The following is a 13,299-nucleotide window of genomic DNA, read 5'->3' as shown; positions in this document are numbered from 1 at the left end:
ACTGTCTGGCAACGCCGGCAAGTTTCTGCCCTTAATTACTGATGAACTTTCTCTCCTTGTCAATTGTAGGGTCAAATTGACTGGCACGTCTCGGGAGGATTGCGTAGGATCGACCACCCCTACGCTAAAGGTAGGCGGATCTGCTCCATCGAGCGGATCCTTCTAGCTTGCTAGCGTGTGTCCTCGGCACGGGACGAAATTATGTGTTGACAGGTTCCATCTCCTAAAACTGACTAAAAGCAATAAATGCACTAGCAAATAGACCATGCAACCCTCCTCTTTAGGAGCTTTTAGTGGACATGACAATAAAGGAGGGGTAGTGGGGTTCAGGATGAACTTTAGGAGCTTTTAGAAGGGGGTGGTGCTCCTGAAGTTTTTTATCCCTTCTAAAGTTATTAGAAGCTTTTAGGAGAAGGAGGTGTTTGGTTCTTTAGCCAAATTCTATCTAGATTTTAGCTCCTAAAATTTTTAGGAGGGGTAACCAAACAGGGTCATAGACTAGGGGGTGTTGGTTATGTAGTTACTCCTAAAATTCATGTCACATTGAATACTTAGATACTAATAAAGAGCATTAAATATAGATTAATTATAAAATCAATTTGCCTAGATTCGTGCTAGTCCAGTCAATTTGCACGCATGTCGTTGGAAATTGGGAGGCGAACCGTAGCACTGCAGCTACCAGCTATTAATGTCGTTGGAAATTGGGAGGCGAACCATATTTTCACCGTCGTCATCTCTTCTAACTCCCGTCCCTTAATAAAAAAATACCTAAGATATGTACCATATTGCGATGGCAAGATTAATGCCACCTCGCTAGCGCAAATCGAGAAAAGCTTTGCTTATAAGCTGGCGTGTCCAATTAACAGCCTCGTTTGCGTGCCCTTAAACCCGATTTCATCTATTTCTTTTTTCATCTGGAACAGAATATTTCTCTCTCATAAATTTCTCCAGATTCATCTAAATTCCTCTAGATTTCTCTAAAATTCCTCCAAACGAACGGGACCAACATTGTCTTTTCGAAGACATATGATAAAATTAGAATGATACAGAGAAGATTAGCAAGGCTCCTGCGCAAGGATGACACGCATAAATCAAGAAATAGTCCATTTTTTTGAGATTTTACGCTCTAGACTTTGGACATCTCATACTTTACTGCTTCCATTTCAATTTATAGATTGTAATAAAGTCATTTTAGAAATACTTAGGTGAATTTTCTCTAGTTTTAGTACATCCTCTTAATTAGGGTTAGTGCATGGTTGATGGACTTCATTCTCTGCGTGCTAACCTCAGCAATAAGTTAGCACGCTATCAGAGTCAGGTGTCTTGTGCAGACAGGCTGATGAATCGGCACTATCGGTCCATGGACCATCCTTATTTGGTTATTATATTCCTCAGTTAGAGCAGCCAAATATATAGTTTTTGTAGTATACCTATTTATTAGTGTCATAAATATATAATGATGCTATTTTTTTTATAAACTTGATTAAACTCTAAATAGTTTAATAAAGGATAAAATTATAGTTGCTTTCTTTCCGGGACCAAGGCAGAACATCTAGGCTAGGCTAAGATTATATTTAGAATTTTCCTTGCCTAAACAAACATGGTGGAACAAACTAAATGCATTTAGGCTAGGATGAACTGAATCGAATTGAATCAACAAGTTTATTACTAGCTGTTTCCAAGATGGCCATGCGCCTTTTGGATTTTGGTGCACGTTCTGTCTGAATGGGTCTATATGCCGCCCCTGGCTTTAGGTCGCTATTTAGGCTGTTGACACTAGCAGAGAACAACCCTTCGGTTTAGCACATTAGTCTCGTCTAGAATTATACCCAACATTAGTCCTAAGTACAAGTTTTATGGGCGTCGGCCCGGTTGAATAACATCAACCTAGACTAAAGGGCTATATTAGTCCCGGTTGGTAACACAAGCCGGGACCTAACGTAGACCCTTTAACTTAGGTTGGTGTTACTAGCCTAGACTAAACAGGCATCTGTGTGTTAGTTCAAAAGAAAAGCCTAGACTAAATGGCCCTGTAGCTGTTGTTTGGGGGCGAATTCGATCCGGTAGCCATGAACCTGGATATGGTCGGGTTTGACGCTTGAGGTTTTCTAGGCCTTCTGCTTAGCTGGTGTGTCGCAAAATACTACTATGTAATCACAACCACGTGTATTTTCTCGGTCGCTGGTCTCGGTAATCAGTAGATTACCAGTGGTCAGTTTAGGTTGTAACAAACTCTACTTCTGCTTAATAAAAAACGTGCCACGGCACGATCTCGAAAAAAAGCTATTAAGATCGTCTGTCTCTATGAGTCTATGGGCTGTGGTTAGAGCTTCCTAAAACACCGTATTAGCTAGTGTGCACCTGCACTGTCGTCATCCGCGAATAAAAATATACCTAGAGGAATATGTGTCAGGGCCCATATCGGGCTCCCAACTAAATGGGCTGTCGGAAAGCAAGCAGCCCAAACGTGGCCCTCAGGTCTGTCCACATCGAATTATGGAGCGGCAGGAGGCAACTAATGATGTTTAATTAGTGCCACCTCGCTAGCGCAACGCGAGAAAGCTTTGCATATAAGCTGGTGTGCCCAACTTAATCTTCCGATAAAATTAGAATGATACATAGAAGATTAGCATGGCCCACAAGGATCGAGAAATGGTCTAAATGTTTTTGAGATTTTGCGCTCCAATCCTTAGGCACCTCATAATCTACTTCAATTTTAATTTAGATTGTTGTCATTTTAGCAACACTTTAGGTCCATTTTCTCTATCTAGTTTTAACCGAATTTATCGAACATCTACAACATCAGACTAGTCTATATTATTAGATACATCATGAAATGCATTTTGATAATGTATTTATTTGATATTGTAAAAATGTAATGGATATGCATTTTAAAACCTTGGTCAAAGTTCAATAAGTTTGACTTAGAAAAGAGCTCCATAAAACACCATATTAGTGTGCACTTGCACCGTCGTCATCTCTTCTTCCTCCCATCCCATGAATAAATCTCTTCTTCCTCCCATCCCATGAATAAAAATACCTATAGGCATATGTATCAGGGCCCATATCGACCTCCCAACTAAATGGCCGTTGGAAAGCAAGTAGCCCACACGCGACTCTTAGGTCTGTCGGCATCGAATTATGGAGCAGCATTGGGGGAGGCAACTAATGATGTTTAATTAGTGCCACCTCGCTAGCGCAATGCAAGAAAGCTTTGCTTATAAGCTGGCGTGCCTAGCTTAGTCTTGCCTCCTTGGAGACGTTCAACAAAATTAGAACAGTAGAAAGAAGATTTGACCCTTGCGCATAAATTGAGAAATGGTCTAATTTTTTTTTTTTGAAATTTTGCGCTCTAGTGCTTAGACACTTCATAATATACTCCTTCCATTCCAATTTAAACAATTTATTTAAATTTTAAAATCATTTTAGCAATACTTTAGATCAATTTTCTCTAGTTTTAACCAAATTTATTGAACATCTTAAACATCAGACTATATTCATATGAGATACATTTTGATAATGTCTTTATTTGATATTGTAAATGTGGATATACATTTTTTAAACCTTGGTCAAAGTTTAACAAATTTGACTTAGGAAAGAGCTAAAGTGTATTGCAATTTGAAATAGAGGGAGTATTATTTTGGATATAACGTTCCTTGGTGTAGTCTTTTTTATAATTCTTTGAGTAATACTGGACCACAAAAGGAGTTACCGTATGTGCTGTGATAGAAGATTTTTTTTTCAATATAGAGTACTACAGAATGAGTCCACGATATACATAAGAACAATTAGGCTTAGTTTGACTGAAATTGGGCATAAACATGGCTAATCAAAGAACAATTAGGCACTAATTTAGGGACAAACAACGTTAACCGTGACTAACCATGCATAACAATTAACTAAATCCTATGCCCTAAACATGCACAATTACGCACATTTAGAGGCACAATTAGCTTAGGACATGACATGATCAACATGACTAATTAGGTCATAATAGTAAGTAATTAGGGCACTAAACACAACATGATTAGGCTAATTTGACCTCCAATTAACATAAGTCGAAGCACCATCTAGAAATTAGTGGTTCATTAACTAGATTAGTAGGCTCTCGGTGCCACAATATTAGAAAACAAAGGCGCTAATAAGCCATATGATCTCTAATTTAATTATATGAACACCTATTAATCTAATGTGAATTAGGATCACTACCATAACTTCAAGCTAGGTAGTCAACCATCGGTGAAGTAGATCCGCGATGAGCTAAGTTGACGTCAGTAGCTGCACTTGCCTAGTGCACTGGCACCGGCTTTTGTTTTCAACGAGGAAGAAGAGGCGACAATCTTTTCATCACTTGCAGCACCCCTTTGATCGAATCTTAGGAGGTTCGTTTAGCTAGCTAATCCTCTAGGAACATTAGTTTCCTCAGGTGAAATACATTCTTCATATTGGCACTATATGCCAGGGGGTTGCACAATCTTCGGTCGGTTGAGTGCCCTAACCATGCATGGATTCGTGGCACGTATGGGAACTACGCGCCCCTCTTGACTCGGGCATCAGGGTGTTGGCCCATTTTCATCTCTTGGGCCGAGATCACTTTTTCCCAACACTATAATATTACCATAGCCCGCTCTTTATTTTAGAAGACCGAATCGTGCACCATCGTGTATCCGCTATGGCATGGCACCGTCTCATGTGCTCCCATTAAAAAAAACATTCAAAACATGCATGGAAAAAATCACAAAAAAGCTGGATAGATGACGCAAAGTCTGTGTCAAATACAAATTGGAGACGCAAAAAAATCTTTCTGTGAAGATAAAAAAGTGTGAAATTAGCACTTAAATTAAAATAGCAATGAGTGAGTTTTTCATCTCCTTGCATAGATTTTTGTTTCATATCAAATTTGGTATGAACACACACACTTTAGCATCACCAATCCATTTTATATTTTTAGTGTGATTTCCCGGTGCACGTTATGATGCCTTTTCTTTGAACAGGAGCACCTTGTCGCCTACATATACTTTGGTCCTATATATACCTGGTCCTATATAGTCACGTGTGGAATCTCGGGACCTAGGCCCACCGGCCAGCGAAAGAAAGGTCGTACCGCGAAACGAAGGTCTTGACTTTGGACTGGGGGAGAATATTTGCATGTTACGGAAACGGGAAGTAGGGGGAGACGTCACGCGAGCGCTTTTACAAGTCTCTATCGTCACGCCACCGCCGACGCTGGATGCTCTCTAGGGCGCCCCGTTTAGAAGCCAAATTTTTTTGGTTTTGGGTACCTTAGCTCATTTGTTTGTATTCGGTAATTAGTGTCTAATTATGGACTAATTAGGTTCGAAAGTTTCGTCTCGCGATTTCTCACCGAACTGTGTAATTAGTTTTTTTTTCGTCTACATTTAGTACTCTATGCATGTGCCGCAAGATTCGATGTGACGGGTATTACGCAAAAATTTTTGGGAACTAAACAGGGCCTTAGTTCCCTCCCAAAATACTAAAATTTTCAAGATTCCCCATCACATCGAATCTTTAGACGTATGCACGAAGCATTAAATATAAATAAAAAATAAAACTAATTACACAGACGAAATCCACGAGACGAATCTTTTAAGCCTAATTAAACTATGATTGAACACTAATTACTAAATAACAACGAAAACGCTACCGTGTCATTTTGCCAAAAATTTCGACAACCAAACTGGCCCTAGTTATCCCAGCAAACACACCAACCACCGCCAGCCAGCTCGTCGTGCGTGCCTCTGACTCCGGGCCCGACTGGTATCCTGCTCAATGCGAACTCGAGCAGCACGGGCCTCCCCGTCCAACGCCGCCGCAGACGATCCGGGCTCGGCGAACTACAGCCCAGCCTTGCGACGCCTATGACGCGCGGGTCCCGCTGCCGCCCTGGCGTACCCACCGGTCCCGCTACCGCTCCGGCGGTATATCTGGGTCCACGTCGCCATCCCCTGATTCCAGCCGGACCCGGCAAACAACCGAGCCGCCGTGATATTTATTACCATGACATGTGGGGCCAGCTTATCCTTTACGGCCCCGAATAGAGTCCCGACCCCGCACGTCATCGTCAAGAGCCGTCCGCGTGGCGCTCGTGCTGTGGTAGCCGAAGGGGATTCATTAATATTAATATAATACACTGGCAGTCGGCAGGCAACCTCATCGTCATCTACCTCGCTCGCACCACACGCGAAACCGAAAAAACTACTCCTACAAAAACAAGAGCAGAGATTATTTAATTTATTATTAATTATTACTCCGTACTAGTATTGGCATTGCCGTTGCCGATACCCACGCCGGCGACCGATGGGATCGGAGGCGGAGATCACGGGCCCACTCCTCGCGTCCGGCGACAGTGCGCCTGCGCCGGCGCCGGCGCCGGAGGCGGTGCCCCCGTGGCGGGAGCAGGTGACGGCGCGGGGGCTGGCGGTCAGCGCCTGTCCTGGGGGTGCTCTTCTGCCTCATCACGCACAAGCTCAACCTCACCGTCGGGATCATCCCCTCGCTCAACGTCGCCGCGGGGTTGCTCGGCTACTTCCTCGTCCGCACCTGGACGGCGGCGCTCGAGAGGTTCGGCGTCGTCTCCAAGCCCTTCACCAAGCAGGAGAACACCGTCATCCAGACATGCGTCGTCGCCTGCTACGGCCTCGCCTTCAGCGGTATGTTATGATTAGTATTATTGTGCCTGTGCGGCGGATACAGGAGCTTGCTTGTTGTCGGCTAGAGGTGCTCCTGGGCTGCGATCTGTTCCAAAATTTGGTTGAGCCGTACAGGTGTCCGTCCATGTTGCCTAGAGTTACGAAGTTACTTTACTCGTTATTTGGATCGGAGTTTATTTTTTCATCGGGCGTTTAATTGCTGTAATTTATCTAAGTCAGATTGCTGTTAATAATTTATGCCTGAAGTCTAGCTTAGTTGGATTTCCTGTAGGCCTTTGACCCATGATGTTATTTAGATTTTCTGAGTCCAGTTAAGTTTAATTTGTGTTCAGTTTAGACTGGAGTTCAATTGTTCAAACGTTTTTATTTCAGACGGTATATAAAAAATGCTGTTATTTAGTAGTGGTTTAGGCGGGCCTGGTGCAAGCAGTAGAGTCTTACCGCCCGTGACCGGAAGGTCCCGGGTTCGAGTCACGGTCTCCTCGCATTGCACAAGCGAGGGTAAGGCTTGCCACTGACACCCTTCCCCAGACCCCGCTACAGAGTGGGAGCTCTCTGCACTGGGTATGCCCTAGTAGTGGTTTAGGATTTTGTGTCGGTCAATGAGCAATAAAATTTGACAAAGATTTAATTCTGTTTCACATTTGTTGTTTCATGATTTTTTTTTGTTAGGGTGATGCTGTGATTACCTTATATATGATTGATATTATACTCTGATTGGGGAAATTTTGCTGCATTAATATCACATTGCTGTTTCATTCAGAGTGTTGGTCACAATAAATACTTTCCTCCTTTTGCTTTGAATAATATGTCTTGTTATCAATGACTAATCTTGTGGTTGCAGGGGGGTTTGGAAGTTATATGCTTGCAATGGATCAGCGAACCTATGAGCTTATCGGGCCAGATTATCCTGGTAACAGGGCCGTGGATGTCAAGAATCCTTCACTGGGCTGGATGATTGGGTTCATGTTTGTAGTTAGCTTCCTTGGGCTATTTAGTCTTGTTGCACTACGCAAGGTACTCATTCAGCACTATGCACTCATGCATCATTCTTGAATGGAGTCGATCAGTTCGCATGACTTGTGTGTCTAATTTCTCTGCTGAGCTGTGATCTGTTTTGTTGTTTATTAGGTTATGGTAATTGATTACAAGCTGACTTATCCCAGTGGGACAGCCACGGCTATGTTGATAAATAGTTTCCACACAACCACTGGAGCTGAGCTTGCAGAGTAAGACTTTGCTTAGCGTTCAGCTGTGCGCCTTAATTTGTATACTCATTTGTTTGATTTGCAATTTTGCATACAATGGCTGTCATGATTTCCTGTAGACTGTTCCATCCTTAAGATCCCTTTCTTACCTACACACAATATATGTCACATCAAATTGAAAGGAGCCCAATGATGGTTTCTTTGTTTCTAAGCTCTCTTGATGAAACACATGCAATGTACGTTCTTGATGGTACACGATTTATGCATAATAAAATGTCGTGACAAGGTCGACAGTTCTTAATCACAGAAGAATAGAAAGAACTTTTAGAGGTTTCTGTGGTCCTTTCAATGTTTATCCATTATACCAGCTTCACCAAGTGTCAACACATCACCTATGACTTCACCTAATTTTAGTAGGATCTCTCAGCCATTATTGAATCATCTTTTTATTTCAATGTTGTAATAGTTTTTCCTATTTTATACCGTTCTATACTTCTAGTTGTAAGCCATCAATGGCTGCCAGATCACTCAAGTTCCAATTGATCTCAGATACTTTCCACATCCAACAATGAAAATGGAAATAACTAGCTTTGTTCAAAATAAAAAAGGTAGAAGCCACCCAGAAATGGACTCTTGTCCCCTTGGCAACGCTTTTGCTCCTTTCCCCCAAGCCAAACCTAGACCTCCCACTTGCACTCTTACAGGTAGATGTAGGCAGAGATGGAGACTTGTTCTTGGACAAGATGTGCTCGAATGTCAAATGTATGAATTGCATGTGCATAATGGATCCTAAGTTTAGAAAAAACTCCATCCAGAATCAGAAGGAGCGACACTATTTTATGCATGGACATGGTCTCCAAGCATAATTTTTTCTGTTTAATTTGTATGGTTACCTAAAAAGGGCGTACCCAGTGCAGAGAGCTCAATATTCTTCTACCCAGAGTTGCTTATGCACATTTCATCAGCCGGTGTAGACACCTATGAAGATGTGTAGGTCAAAATGGAAATGTTTGAACTGATTTATAGTCAAACAAACTGTTTCTTTTCGGTTACTGCAATTTTTTTGTGGTCCTAACTTTTTTTTATCGTTGCAGTAAGCAAGTCAGGTGTCTTGGGAAGTACTTGAGCATTAGTTTTATCTGGAACTGCTTTAAATGGTTCTTCAGCGGTGTTGGAGATTCTTGTGGTTTCGATAATTTCCCTTCTTTGGGACTTGCAGCATTTAAGAATACGTAAGTTTTCTATGACTATTTTTATATCCCTTAGGGCTTGTTTGGAACTTTGGATACCCATTCCAGTATTCCACATGTGGATTTGATGGGACTGGGGACTGGGTGAGAATTAGTTCCACCCCCGCCCCACCCCACCCCCACAGTCCCTTCCAATCCACAAGGGAATGGGTTTAACTAGCCCTTAGAGCTTACAGGAGGTCTTGACTTCTAAATCTGATTTAATGTCATGAAAGTACACAATCCTTTAAGGTGGGATATCATTGCCATGTTCTCTGAAAAACTTGACTTTTCCACTTTGTGTAGGTTTTATTTTGATTTCAGCCCAACCTATATTGGATGCGGTCTTATTTGTCCACATATTGTTAATTGTTCTACACTTCTTGGTGCCATCATATCGTGGGGTTTTCTTTGGCCATATATATCCACAAAAGCTGGGGATTGGTATCCAGCTAACCTTGGAAGCAATGACTTCAAAGGACTCTATGGATACAAGGTATGGTATATTGTTACATGCCATCAATAATTCTTAATTCTTTACTTCATTCTGAAAGTCAACTACTCGTAGTATCTTTCTTTGTTCAATCGATCTGGAGCCAATGAATCAGATGGTATGAGTGATAAAAGGAAATAATTCTTATCCTCACTGTTTTGATAAACCTAAAATTCTGAAATGAATTTTGGCTGTTGATGTGAGTAATAGTAACAATTATCATACTGTCATATGTTTCATTGGTGGGCATGGATTGGTGAGATCCGTGACTTTGGGTTCAAGACTGATAAAAGGGCATACACATTGCTGAAAGCTCCTTCACACTCTGGGGGTCTGGGTAGAATTTCTGGGCAGCCATGAACCTTGATAGTATTGGATGCTTTGTCATGTATTTAGCGCAAGGTTATCAAGTTATCCGATTAATCATGATTAGTTAGGCTTATCAGTGCCATTGTGATCAGTTATGCACTACGATTAGTCCTGATTAGTCGGTCTGATCAGTGCCATTGCGACTAGGGTTGATTAGAGCATGTGGATAGAACATCTAACTCATTGTACCCTACAGATTTTTTGTTCACATGCCATCAGTATTTACAACTTTTATGTTTCACAAAAAGTTAAACTGTATATATTCTCTGCATTCCAGGTTTTTATATCTGTATCTGTGATCCTTGGGGATGGCCTTTATAACCTCATCAAGATCATTTATGCTACTATCAAGGAAATAATGAATGCACGGGCTAAGCAAGGAAGACTGCCACTAGTACAAGTTCAGGATGGTATGCTTATTCTTATTTTATACTTCCTATTTTATACATCGACGCAGCAGGATCTTATGCTGTTACTCCTGGACAGGCGATGAAGGTTCAAAATTATCAGCTGAGGAAAAGCATCTGAATGAGACATTCATAAAGGACAGTATTCCTCCCTGGTTGGCAGGATCTGGTTATATTGGCCTTGCAGCAATATCGACTGCAACTGTCCCAATGATCTTCCCACAGATCAAGTGGTACCTTGTCCTCTCAGCATATGTTGTTGCTCCCCTTCTCGCTTTCTGCAACTCGTATGGCACTGGCCTGACAGACTGGAACCTTGCATCCACATATGGAAAGATTGGCCTCTTCATTTTTGCCTCATGGGTTGGCCAGAATGGTGGTGTGATTGCCGGCTTAGCAGCCTGCGGTGTTATGATGTCCATCGTGTCCACTGCAGCCGATCTCATGCAGGACTTCAAGACTGGTTACCTTACACTCTCTTCCCCTAGGTCCATGTTTGTGTCGCAGCTGATTGGGACCGCCCTTGGTTGCGTCATTGCTCCACTCACCTTTTGGCTTTACTGGTCGGCTTTCGACATTGGTAACCCTGACGGTGCATTCAAAGCTCCATATGCTGTAATCTTCCGTGAGATGTCAATCCTTGGCGTGGAAGGGTTCTCTGCACTGCCTCAGCACTGCCTAGCGATCTGCTCGTTTTTCTTCATTGCATCTCTGGTGATCAACCTCCTTCGGGATGTCACTCCAAAGAATGTCTCCAGATTCATCCCAATCCCGATGGCTATGGCCATTCCCTTCTACATTGGTGCATACTTTGCCATCGACATGTTTGTTGGGACAGTTATCCTTTTCGTCTGGGAGAGGGTTAACCGCAAGGAGTGTGATGACTTCTCAGGTGCGGTTGCCTCTGGCTTGATCTGTGGTGATGGGATCTGGACTGTTCCTTCTGCGATACTGTCAATCCTTAGGATTGACCCACCAATTTGCATGTACTTCAAACCATCCGTTAGCAGCTAAAATTGGAACCAGTGTTATCCATTATCTGGATATCACAAGAGGACCTACCTGTGTATATCTTTACTACTCCATGTAAATTGTACTAGGAAGAAAAGCTGTCCCCTAATGCAATCTGTTGATTCTTATTCTGTTTTTGCCATGCTTATGATAATTCAGCTTTCATTTATCCTAGTTCTGTGAACTTGTTTAGTTATTTTATTTTATATGGTTGAATGATACATAAATTACTCTTGCGCGGAACGTAGGAATTATATGTGAAAGCCTTCCAGGTTTTGTGGAAATATTTCTGTTGTTTCAAAATGGGTTAAGGCCCTGAGTTCGATGCATTTTGGAGACTGAAATCAATACGGTTTTATGGAATACTTTGGTTTTGAAATTTTCGGTGTTTGGAAAACCATGCTATTGCCATAGTTGTAGTCCTTTTGGGTTTCTTCTACTCCACTCAACACCACTTTGTTTTTTTTTTCTCTTTTTTTCTTCTATATCGTAGTTTTGTATGTCTCTTGTATAACACTACAGTTATTGATATAATGATTTCTCAAAACTGCAACATCCAAACAGTCCCTAAGTGTTAGCTTGTTTGCTCAACCTCTTGCTAGATGGATGCTCTTTTCACAGCAGCCATTGTTTCCTCAACTTATTATTATCAATTTAAGTTGTTAGCTTGTTTGCTCAACCGCTTACTGTTGGTGTTTCTTATGTCTAGTGGAGGAATTCCGAAAGCGCATAGAACTACCGTGTAACACTTCGTCAGATGAGTATCGAGTGTCGAATTTATATTTTTTCCAAAGGAAGGCTATGAGTATAGATGATCATTAGGAATGCTAAAGGAAAAGGGTGTCCTTAGCCTAGGTGGGTAAATGGATTGGTGGTTGATGTAAATGGATGGACGAATGAATGGGTAAACTAGTAAAAAGCTAAACTAGAGGTAGGATATTTAGGTGGGAGAGCGAGCAATATCTTAATTAACAAAGGTAAACAAATGACTACGAGGAATTCTTTAGTACTTCGGGGCACAACCTGCCTACCAATCAAGAGGGTTAACTAGACAAGGTCTAACACGAGCCCTACAATTTAATAACTAGACCTATCGTGGTATAATACAGAGGATGGACAAGGCTGTCACCACTTGTCAACTACCACAATCTATTCGGAGGCCTAGCCATATCCACAGGTAATCTATAGCCTAAGCACCATGCTTAATCTATAAACTTACTATTTCGATCCGAGCTCCGATAAAATAAGATCAAAGCACCCTAACTAGACGGTGGAACCGGTACTAACAAATAAATACTAAACAAAAGATAACCTATGATACTAATGCTAAGAGCAAGCACCTAAGCTCACTAATGATGAAAAATAATGAATAAGTACTCGAACTAAGCAAAGCAATAATACCGAATAAAGTATTGAAAGTAAAGTACTAAATAAAGTAAATGCTAAATGAAAGAATTACAAATGAGCTATACCAGACCCAAAAGACTCTTTCGGACTCCGAAGAAGCTTCGCTCTAGCTCTACTTCCACTACTAAGCTACTACTCTAGAGCTACTCTAAACTAGAAAGCTTGGAGAAGCTTGGAAGGCTTGAATATGAATGGGCCACTTCCCCACCGAGCATCACTGCCCCTTTTATAGTGTGTAGAGACGGTGGGGGTACTTATAGGCCAGCAAGTGAGGCGATGGAGGAAACTTGGGCGTCGGGCGACGTTGATGTCACCGACTTTGCATCGTAGGGCCTTGATTGCTCTCCAAAGTCGGTTCCACGGCAGGTTGGTCGGTTACTTTGGGCAGGAAGGCAGTTTGAGGTTAGTTTGGCCCTCCAAGTGGATGACGGTAGACCCAGGGATCCAAGGCAGCTCAACCTCCACCTTTGGATCAAACCAACATTGATCAAGGGTGGTGAGGCC

The 13,299-nt window shown here is 42.0% G+C and overlaps 1 protein-coding gene and 1 non-coding gene across 2 annotated transcripts; both read left to right on the top strand.

The window, feature by feature from the left end:
* Window positions 1–1,010: 1,010 nt before the first annotated feature.
* LOC136495032 (U6 spliceosomal RNA) lies at window positions 1,011–1,113 on the top strand. Its single transcript, XR_010768825.1, has one exon. It is a non-coding gene; the product is annotated as a U6 spliceosomal RNA (small nuclear RNA).
* A 5,062-nt stretch (window positions 1,114–6,175) lies between these two features.
* On the top strand, window positions 6,176–11,528 carry LOC136494806 (probable metal-nicotianamine transporter YSL6). The gene is given in 8 exon segments (XM_066490984.1): window positions 6,176–6,450; window positions 6,452–6,671; window positions 7,516–7,688; window positions 7,803–7,900; window positions 8,974–9,111; window positions 9,415–9,604; window positions 10,248–10,380; window positions 10,457–11,528. Coding segments are annotated over 8 exon segments (2,019 nt in total). The 5' UTR covers window positions 6,176–6,318; the 3' UTR covers window positions 11,392–11,528.
* Window positions 11,529–13,299: the final 1,771 nt, after the last annotated feature.

Source organism: Miscanthus floridulus, chromosome 11, assembly GCF_019320115.1.
Source record: "Miscanthus floridulus cultivar M001 chromosome 11, ASM1932011v1, whole genome shotgun sequence".
NCBI classification, from domain to species: domain Eukaryota; kingdom Viridiplantae; phylum Streptophyta; class Magnoliopsida; order Poales; family Poaceae; genus Miscanthus; species Miscanthus floridulus.
This window is presented reverse-complemented; position numbering and strand designations above follow the sequence as displayed.